At 42.8% G+C, this 11102-nt stretch overlaps 1 protein-coding gene across 1 annotated transcript in view; it reads left to right on the plus strand.

Moving 5' to 3' along the window:
- HEPHL1 (hephaestin like 1) overlaps positions 1 to 6362 on the plus strand; it is an 83236-nt gene extending 76874 nt beyond the window's left edge. Inside the window, exons 18-20 of the mRNA XM_008262585.5 lie at positions 3572 to 3734; positions 4210 to 4281; positions 4379 to 6362. Of these exons, the coding sequence (XP_008260807.3) occupies positions 3572 to 3734; positions 4210 to 4281; positions 4379 to 4581 (438 nt within the window). The 3' untranslated portion in view covers positions 4582 to 6362. The remainder of the gene's footprint in view (positions 1 to 3571; positions 3735 to 4209; positions 4282 to 4378) is intronic.
- Positions 6363 to 11102: the final 4740 nt, after the last annotated feature.

Genomic DNA, 11102 nt, shown 5'->3' on the forward strand with positions numbered 1-11102 from the left:
CCCTGGCATTGGGTGCATATATACTTATTATAGTTATATCTTCCTGTTGAATTGATCCCTTAATCATTACATAATGCCCTTCTTTGTCTCTTTCAACAGTTTTTTTTTTTGATAAATTCTATTTGCTTGATTTTAGGATGGCTAGACCTACCTGCTCATTTCTGCTTTCTGTTAGCATGGAATATCTTTTTCCATCATTTCACTTTCAGTCTGCTTGTATCTTTGTTATAGATGGGTCTTGTTTTCCTAATCCATCCAGCCATCCTGTATCTTTTATTTGGATAATTTAGGTCATTTACATTCACAGTTACTATTGGTAAGTAATGACTTTGCCCTTTCATTTTTCCATTAATATTCCTATTGTCTGCTTTGGATTTCCTTTGTACTTTGACTAGGAGATGTTTCTGCCTTCACATTCTTTCATAATGATGACTATCTTTCTGTGTTTCTGTGTGTAACACATCCTTAAACATCTTTTGTAAGGCTGGATGAGTGGTGACAAATTCTTTCAATTTCTGTTTGTTATAGATGGTCTTTATTTCACCTTCATTCATCAATGAGAGCTTTTCAGGGTATAATATTCTGGGTTGACAGATTTTTTCTCTTATGGCTTGGACTATGTCTCCCTATTCTCTCCTAGCCTGTGGGGTTTCTGATGAGAAGTCAGTTGTGAGCCTAATTGGAGATCCTCTGAAATTAAGATGGCAGTTTTCTCATGCATGGTTTAGAATCTTTTCTTTATGCTTCAGTTTTGAAAGTTTAACTACAATATATTTTGGTGAAGATTTTTTCTGTTCTTATGTATAAGAAGTTCTATCTACCTCATGTACTTGGATGTCCCTTCCTTTGTCTAAATTAGGGAAGTTTTCTGTAATTATCTCACTGAATAGGCATTTTAATCCATTCATTCTTTCCACACCTTTAAGAACTCTTAAGATCAGTATATTGGGTTGTTTGATAGTATCCCATAAATCTCCAACACTGTTTTTAATTTTTCTAATTTCTTCTTTTTTTGGTCTGACTGAAAAACTTCTAAAGATTTGTATTCTATCTTGGATATTCTTTCTTCTGCCTTATTAAGTCTGTTAAGGCTTTGCACAGTATTTTTATTTGACATATTGAATTCTTCATTTCTACTATTTATTTTGATTTCTCTTCAAAATCTCAATTTCATGGGAAAATTTTTCATCCATGTCATGTATGGATTTCTTTTACTCATGAATTTGCTTCTGAGTAATCATATGATTACTTTTTTGAATTCTGTTGCAGGCATTTCATCAATTTCTTCATCCTCACATTATAATATTAAAGTGTTGTGTTTCTTTGGGGACATGATGTTGTCTTCCTTATTCTTGTTTCTTGGATTTCTATGTTTATTTTTAGGCATTTGTGGAAATACTTGTTGGTTTTTTTCCTCTGATGGCTTTTATCTTTGAACTGCGCCTCTGTGGCTTAGTGGAGTGTTTGCTTTTTCATTGAATACCCAGAGGTGTGTGCTGGGTGTGGCCAGTGAGTTCTGGTGAGTGCTTCAGCACAGGGTGAATATCCAGGGTGACTCCCAAGTTGGATGAGGTAGAACTCCTCTTGTTAGCAGAAAGGTGGGTATGATCACCTCTGTTGGCATAATCACTCCCTCATCTCCTCTGTTCCAAGTTGATCAATGCCCAAGTGTGAGCCCATAGTGGGTGCAATACTTACCCATGCTGCCGCATGAGCTGCACAAAGAATTTCTGCACAAAGGATCCCACTTCATTGACCCACCCCAGGCAATCAGGGAGCTTTGAGCATGTGGAGCTGCACATAGTGATTTCCCAGAGAACCAGCTGTACCCTTAGCCATCTCATGGAGTCAGAGTTCATACAGTCTCAGCATGTAAGGCTCCAACAGTCACAGGGTGCAGAGGCTCTGCTCAGTGCTACAATCATGTTCTGTCCACAGACAGGCAGAGGCATTCTCAGAGACAGCTGCCTGCGGGTGTTCTGCCTAGGTGGTTTGAGCCCTGGAGCCTGTGATATGTTGAGAGCCTGGGGGCACTTTATAGTTGTATGTGGGTACCCAACCCCATGTCAATTCTCCAAGTCTCAAAGTCATTGGGGAACATGGATTTTTTCCTCTGGTAAAATCTCTGAATCACACGCATGTGCATGAGCCACTGACCTTAGCCCCTACTCATATCACAATGGCTCCTTCTCCCCACCCGTTGCCAGGTACATGCACTTGAGCTGCCATTGCCATTACTGGTGTCAAGGTGGTGCCTTTTCCTTGCCGGTTGTTGGATGTGCACATAAGAGCTGCCACAGTGGCTACTGATGTTCAAAATGATGCCTGCCCTCTCTCATCCAGTTGCCAGTTACCATTGTTGGGGGGATGTTGAGAGGGAAACCTGCCTTTTTAATTTCTGCTGTGTTTGTGGGTACTCTGGCCCCTTAAGGCTCCAGGCTGGTTTCAGACACAGTGTAGTCTGCCAGGCTCTCCCTCCAGCTATATCACCAGTGGCATGGGCTGCTGCAGTCTAATCATCTCGCCTCTCTTTCCAAAGCTGGTGCTTTCTCTGGCTCTTGCTTCTGGGGTCATGTGTTGTGTCCATCCTCATTGCTGCATGTCTGTACCTTCCTCACATATCCAAGGCATTCTTCTTCCTTCCATAGAATTTCCACTGTAGTTTTTTCTCTAATTCTCCCTGAGAATGTACTTCATCCACTTTTTTTTTTAACTATCTTCCCCTAGCCTAGAACTGTACACTCTTTCCCTATGCTGCCATCTTGGAATCCTCAACAATTGTTAAGTTCTATGAATGATTTGTCCAATATTTGTCCAGTATTTCTTTATTATCCTTTTTAATGTCTGTAAGGTCTCCGTGATGTCTTCTCTTTTATTCCTGGTATTTTAATTTGTGTCTTCCTTTCTTTTCTTTTCTGACAATCTATCTAGAGATTTTTTAGTTTTCTATTGGTGCACGACCTATTAAAACAGTGGACTAAACCAACAACTATTTATATCTCACAGTTTCTCTGCGTCAGGAATCTGAGAGTAATTTAGCTACTTAATTCTGATTCAGCATCTGTCATAAAGCTGTTATCAATTTGTTAGCTGGGGCTGCAGTTATCAAAGGTTTGGAGCTGAAGGAGTCACCTCCAAGCTCACTAAAATGAGTGCTAACTGGAAGCTTCAGTTAGTTCCTCAGCAGGTAAGTATGGCACAGGTACTTGATTCCCCAAGAGTAAGTGATCCAGGAGAAGGGTATGAGAGAGGATGTTTAAGACAGAAGTTATGGTCTGCCTGATCTTGGAAGATTAATGCCATCACTTGGGCCATATAAACTTTCATCCAGTGTAGGAGGGGACTACAAAGGCTTTGAAAACCAGGAGATAGGGATCACTTTGGGGTATCATGGAAGCTGGCTACTACAAAGCTTCTTTGATTTCTCTATGTTGTGTGTCTCATCCTGATTTTATTAGCTCTGTATTATTTTCTTCCTTTTGTTTACTGTGCGTTTGTGTTTTTCCTCTTTGTTTCCTTCTTGCTATTTTGAGCAAAGAAAGCCATGAGCTACATTGTGTAATTTTTGCAGATAGAAAACTCTTACCGAGAAGACGTGTATGATCTCTTTCCTGGGACCTTCCAAACCATCGAACTGTTTGCAGATCACCCGGGAACATGGCTGCTGCATTGTCATGTGTCTGATCACATCCATGCTGGCATGGAGACAACCTACACGGTTCTCCGAAACATAGGTACTGTTGCCTGTCAGTGATGCCAGATGATGGCACCAAGCTTCCTGTAGACCCTGAAAACAGGAGGCATAAGGAAAACCCAGATACAGACCCCAAGGAACTCATGGTCAAGTAAGAGAAACATGTAACCATGTGTGAACATGTAACCATGACAGAGTATGATAATGTGCTGTAACAGAGTGCAGGGTGAAGGAGGCAGTGGCAGTAATAGGAGGGAATAACCAAGAGTTCAGGGATGTGAGCCAAAGTAACAGAGGCTGTGATACTCACGATGGATCTGAATGGATTAGCAGAAGCTGCAAAGGTGGATGGGGTAAGAAAGCAGGTGCACTAGTGTGAAGCTAAGTGAGACTCCAAGAAAGACTGGTAGATACTAGTGGGTTAAAGTTCTCACTGGTGAAATGAAAAGACTCATATCATGAAAAGAAAATCCCTCTGTAGTTCACAGAACAACCAATCTGTGTTCTTTGTTCAGATAACAGGATTCCTTACTCCACCAAGTCTCCGTCTGGAGGAGCACCACATCCGGCGACAGTGTCCCCCAACGGTAATGATGCCCTCTCTTGCACCCTGCGTGCGAACGCATCATGTTTGACTCCTCAGTGAAAGGCAGGTACCTGACATCTCACTCTACTTTTCCACAGAACCACCTGGCAAGGGGATGCTGTATTTCTTCGGCAGGAATCTGGGTCCAAGAGGAGCCAAGGCAGCCTTGGTTATCCTTTTCATCATAGGACTCCTCCTCCTGACGGCCACTGTGATTCTTTCTCTCCGACTCCGCTCCGTGAGGAGGCAGATGACATACCAGGAAGTCCAGTCCTGTGCGCTCCCCACGGATGCTCTGTGAACCACCTGGCCTTCCTAGGCAGGGAGCAGGGAGGTCCGACAGCTGGATGGAAGCCAGCAAGGGAAGCAACCACGGCCTCGTTCACCAAGGAAGGTTGACATTGACACCGAATCTTGGATTGGGCTTCGGATCCTCTGGAACATCACTCAAAGCAATTTGCTTTTATTTATTTATTTATTTTTAGATGGGCTGTGAATAATCCTCATGTGTAAAATACCACAACAGAAGAATGTGTGGAACTGACTGGGAAAAGCCAATGCTTAGTCTGTTTTCTGAACAAATTTGTTCAAGTAGGAGACCTTCTGAAAGATATCTTTATATTCCATCTTTTATAATTCTTAGGAACAGTGCTTCCTTAATTAACCATCACAATCTCTAAATGGAAAACTTCTAGAAAGAGTTTTAGTGCTTAAACGTCTCACTAGAATGGCACTGATTGTTCAACTCTGTCAAGTGAGGTGCTTCCCTTAGTTGATTCAGGGAAACATAACTTTCTGAGGACTTCATGTATGTTTCTTAAGACAGAATCTACTGACAGAATTGAACCAAATGAAGTTTTTGGAGGCTTTACAACTAGCTCTCCTGGCCTTTCCTCCTTTGATATAAATAACCTGTGTACTGTTAGTCACAAAAGGTATCATAAGCTTAAAAAAATCAAATTCCTGTTGTTTTTATGAAAACCTGCAGAAATACTTGAATGTTTACAACTCTCTTCATGTTATATGTTTTCACAATATGTTTCCATGGCAAGGTTTGTGTTTTTCAAAGTCAACCAGAGAACCTCTATTTCCATTTCAGACTGTGGGAGGGCTGGAATCTGTGAGCAAGAGTCAGACGGCCCCTCAGGCAGGTGAGTGAGAACTCTCACTAAGGGAGGGAAACTCTGCAGGATGCGAGTCTGAGCTTGCATCTTCAGTCTGATTTCTGTTCACAGGGGGACCCTTTCCAAGTCTCCATTCTTTGACACTGCACTAACCTAATCAGTGAGAAGCCCCAGGAGGAATTCATCAGTGCAGCTGACCGAGTGGGAGGAGAGGGGATCTCTCAAAACCCTAGATTCCACGCCTCTTAAAGATAGCCCACTGGGTGAAGAGAAAACAAGGAAAAGCAAAGGCTAGAATAAGGGAGTCTCACTGGTTCTTCTTGAACCATTAAATCAGCTTTGAAGATAAGCATTATAATTCCCAAGGAAGAAATGCAAAAATAAAATACTGAAGAATAGAATTCAATCCTTTACAAGGCATTCCACACTCTCTGTAGGCAAGCCTAGACTTTAGATGTAAGATGGATGAAAGCAACATTGTTTATTACTAGCCAGAAGAAATTGCCATTAGCTCAGGTCAAGATGCCCTGGGAAGCTGATGGCAGATGAGTGATATTAGTGTACCTGCCTTAGCGGTGGTCATTTGAATGTCCAGGTGAATGAGTAGGACCCATAAGTACCCTGGTGGAGGGACCTTTCATACTTTCTTGTCTTTATCTTGGTGAGGGGAACCAGGTAATTTAATAGAAGCTCTTCTCTTACGTAGAACAGGATGCAGATACTAACAGTTTTGTTCATAGTTTTCTTGAATGTCATATCAAACAGGATATTCAAAAGATTTCAAATCTCAGCCCGTTAACCACTGAAAATGTGATTTTGTAGTCCACCCTCTACAGTTTTCATACATGTGTAAGCTGTGTAATTACATAATAATAATTATGGTAAATGCCTTATTTATTACTCATCTTTAATAAGACAACATGTTTGGTTATAAGTTTTTTTCTCTTTCAGTTTTTTTTTTAAAGATGAAAACAAAAGCACAAAGTAGTTTGCACCATTTCTCTTTTTAATAAAGTTTCACATATTATCAGAGGGCTACTTTATTTTTTTCATTCAAAATTACTTCTCAATAACCTTGTGGAGGAGTTATAGGAGGTTATCTTTTAGACGCAAATATTTAGCCACTATGACTATGCCACTTACACTTTCTAGGTGAGATGAAGTAAAATACTCTATCTCCACAAATGATGTGACTCCTCAAATGTTATTTCCTTGAACATGGCACAGTCCTTCGTTTTCAGCATATCTCATAGGGAATTCAACCCTAGCCTAATTTACACATACCTTCTCCTCTGCTTCTGCCAGCAGAGCCAGGTTCTCCATTTGGCTTTGGACCTCACCCTTCCTGCTTTTTCAAATACTTTATTCCCTCTCCTGCATCATTTCATGAAACCATCAGTGATGTCCGCCATTAAAAACAGAAAATGATGGGCTTTCTTTCCTTTTCTTTCTTAAAGATTTATTTATTTATCTGAGAAGCAGAATTACAGACAGAGAAAGTGACAGACAGAGATCTTCCATCTGTTGGTTCACTCCCCAAATGGCTGCAAGGGGCAGGGCTGGCCAGACAGAAGCCAAGAGCCAAGAGCTTCTTTTGGGTCTCTCATGTGGCTGCAGAGGCCCAAGTATTTGAGCTACCTTCTACTGCTTTCCCAAGCCACTAGTACGGAGCTGGATTGGAAGTGGAGCAGCCAGGACATGAACTGGTGCTCGTATAGGATGCTGGTGCCACTGGCGGAGGCTTAACCTACTATGCCACAGTGGCAGCCCCTGGGCTATCTTTCTTACCGTACCACCTCCTGCAACCCAGTGTCTCTCTTCCCTTGATTGCAGAAAGTAAAGAGCTGTCCACTTGCTGCCTGTACCACCTCAGACCATGCATTTCTCAGTACTCCAATGGCTTCCAATTCAATGTGTCCAACCCCTGCAACCTGATTTGCTGTTGTCAAGATCACCAACCAGGATGACATTTCCAGTGTTTCTCACCACCTCCATCTTTACCTTACTCAACCTCAGTATCCATGGACAGCTCCTTCTATCCTGACTCCCCCGGCTCTGCATCATGGCTCCCTGGCAACCTTCCCTCTTCCTCAATTGCTATTCCTTTACAGTCTCTTTTGCTAGCTGCTCCCATACGTCTAGAAAATGTTAGTATGCCTCAGAACTTGAAACTGGGCCCCTTTCCCTCTTTTACCTTTTGTGGCAGACTGTATAATGTTCTCAAACATTTGATACCCTAGGCTTGAACTTGTGAATGTTGTATGACAAAAGGGACTTTGCAGTTATAATTAAGGATCTGGAGATGAGAAGTTTGGCCCTAAAAGGAATCCACAGTGATTCTGTAGAAGAGCTGCGGAGGGAGATTTGACTACAGAAGAAGAAGAAGGCAACGGAACAGCTGAAGCAAGATGCCATGCTTCTGGCTTTTGGGATCCAAGAAGGGACCACACCAAATGCAGCTCTAGAAACTGGAAAGGGCAAGAGGATGTATTCTCCTCTAGAGCTTCCAGAGGAAGTTTGGCCCTGCCAATGCCTTGAAACTGACTTCAGTTTTCAAATTGTGGGAGTTAATGAGTGCCACCAATTCTGTGGTAATTTGTTACATTCCTCTCTGGACCTCACTCCATCTGTCTTCCAGATCTGAAAGCCAGCTAGTAAATTAAAAGTGCACTTCTCTAACCCAGACTCTGGGCTGCAGACTCACAGATCCTGCTCCAGCAGGGTCACTGTTCCAGTCTCCTTTCCACTGTCACCATCTCCAAACTGCCCACACAGAGTCACGGTGTTCTTCCAAATCTGATGGCATCACTTTCTCAGTTATTAAAGTCTCTGGGGGCCGGCACTGTGGCGCGCAGCAGGTTAAAGCCCTGGTCTGAAGCGCCAGCGTCCCATATGGGCGCTGGTTCTAGTCCTGGCTGCTCCTCTTCCAATCCAGCTCTCTGCTGTGGCCTGGGATAGCAGTAGAAGATGGCACAAGTCCTTGGGTCCCTGCACATGCATGGGAGACCCGGAGGAAGCTCCTGGCTCCTGGCTTCATATCGGTGCAGCTCCGGCCTTTGCAGCCATCTGGGGAGTGAACCAGCGGATGGAAGACCTTTTTCTCTTTCTCTACCTCTCTCTGTAACTCTGTATTTCAAATAAATAAAATAAATCTTTAAAAAAAATCTCTGACTTCCCACTTCCCATTTCATAGCATCCAAATTCTTAGGCTAGAGTTTTGGCTCAGCGTGTTAAGCCACTGTCTTCAACGCTGGCATCCATGTATGGGTGCTGAGTTCTAGCTGCTCTGCTTCCAGTTCAATTCCCTGCTAATGTGCCTAGGAGAGCAGCAGAAGATGGCCCAACTGCTTGAGCACCTACACCCATGTGGGAGGCCTGGATGGAGTTCCAGACTCCTGGCTTTGGCCTGGCCCAGCCCCTGGCCATTGCAGTCATTTGGAGAGTAAACCAGCAAAAGGAAGCTTTCTCTCTCTGTCTCTGTCTCTCCTTCTGTCTGTAACTCTATCTTTAAAATAAATAACTAAATATTAGAAAAGAAAAGTAAAGTAATAGTATCCAAATTATTTACCTTGGTCCATAAGGCCCAGCCTGATTTGGTTCATGTTTACCTCTCCAACTTCATCTACTTTCTTTGAAAGGTGGAGTTACAGAGAGAAGATGAGAGATATACAGAGAGATATATCTTACATCTACTGGTTCACTTCCCAAATGGCCACAATGGCCAAAGCCAGGAGACCAGACTTCTTACAGGTCTCCCATGTGGGTGTAGGGGCCCAAGGACTTGAGCCATCTGCTGCTGCTTTCCCAGGTACATTAGCAGGGAGCTGGATTGAAGTGGAACAGCCGGGACACAAACTGGTGCCCACATGGGATGGCAGCATTGCAGGCAGTGGCTTAACCTGCTGTTCCACAGTGTAGCCCCTCCAACTTCATCTCGGACTCTTCTTTGCTCCAGCTTCTAATGCTGCCTATGTCCTCCTTGCCTCAGGGCCTTTGCATGTGCTACTTCCTATGCCTGGAATGTTCTCCCTATGCAGCACTCCTAATCCCTTTCCTAGGCTTCCGAGCTCATATATGAACTCCCCAGACTGCATTTTTAAAGGGGGGGGGGTCCCTTCCCTTGTGAGTTACTATTCCATTGTTTCCTTTTGTAGCACTTATTACAGGGCATACTCATTTCATCTGAATTAAATGTGGGCGCTGTAGAAGCCAGGACCCCGGACCTGCTTTGCTCACTGCTGCCTTCCAACATGGACCACAGTACTGATACATAATCATTGCTCAGCACGGATTTCTTGAGTGAATGAAAATATAAACAGAGCAGGCAGTCTAATGAGCTTGACCATTTTGCCTTTCACTATTTTGATTGGGAAAGACCTTGCTTTCAAATGTCAAGGATCTCAAACAGGCAAAATGGGGTTCTGTGAGAGCAGCTGTGTGACTCACAATATACCTTGGTTTGTTTCTAACAAAGGACACAGGGGCAAGAGGTGGGGGCAGGGCAGGCTGGGGAAGAGGATGTGTAATTTAATCCCCAAAGGCCTTTTATGATTACAAAAAAGTTATGTCATCAAAAACAAAGAAAGCTGAGAAACTGTCCTGACCAAGAGGAACTGAGTCACTATAACTAAACATAATTGGTACGAGGTGGGATCCTGGAACAAAAGAAGGATTTTAGGTAGGAATTCAGGGAATCTTTCATGTGTTGATATTAGTCCACTAATTGTAACAAATGTACCATACCAATGTAAGATGTTACTAATAGAACCTGGATGCAGGAGAGGGGTATATAGCAACCCTCTGTACCACCTGCTCAATTTTTCTGGAAATATAAAACTAATAGTTGAGTTAAAATCTAGAAATTAAAGACTATTTTAAATAAAAAGCAATGTTATCTAAACTTTCATTTGACATATACTGTCCCTGAGGTTGGTAATGGCAGTTATCAAATGTCAAATTCCTATCATAATGCAGCAGGCACTGTAAAATATGCTATCACATTCAATCCTCGGAACAACATGACATGGTAGGTAGTAGGATCTCTATGTGGCAAATGAGGTAATGGAGCCTTAGAGGTATCCAGAGACACATCCTTGGTTACACAGCATGTAAGTGGTAAACCCAGGAGTTGAACCAAATCTCTTGCCTTCCCATTTCCTCCCAAAGAACGTTGGCTTGTGCAAGATTGTTTGATTTAATTTCTGTCGTAGGAAAAAGGCTCCCTTATCTACCATGCCCTCTGTGCCACTTGTCTCTGTCCTCAAAGCCACAGCAACAGTCTGTGCACAGGCAAAATCTTGGCAATCTCTTCCCTGTCCTCCCCAGCTCCACTCTCTGCCTTCCAGTCCATTATAACGTGGCTGGTGGATTAGTCAATTGAAAGTACAGCTCCTTTTCTATTACTCCCTTCCAAAAATTCCCTATGTCTACCTGGAAAAAGCCAACACTACCTTCACTGACCCCAAGTGAAAAGTCATCTTCGACTGCTCCCTCATCTTTCCTACTGCTATGGGGGGTGTTTCTACTTCTTATTTTTTTAAAAAGCTCTCTTTCTTGTCTATTCTAAATTCAACAGTACTTCTTAACATAAAACAAAACAAAACAAAACAAAACACAAAAATAAACCCAAATAAAGCAGCCTGGCAAGTCCCAGGGAAATTTACAAAACTGCTGAGGTTCAGTCCAGATCCTCAGAGCA

The sequence above is a fragment of the Oryctolagus cuniculus genome, chromosome 1 (assembly GCF_051225735.1).
Source record: "Oryctolagus cuniculus isolate XC-2025 breed Fujian yellow rabbit chromosome 1, ASM5122573v1, whole genome shotgun sequence".
Taxonomy (NCBI): Eukaryota; Metazoa; Chordata; class Mammalia; order Lagomorpha; family Leporidae; genus Oryctolagus; species Oryctolagus cuniculus.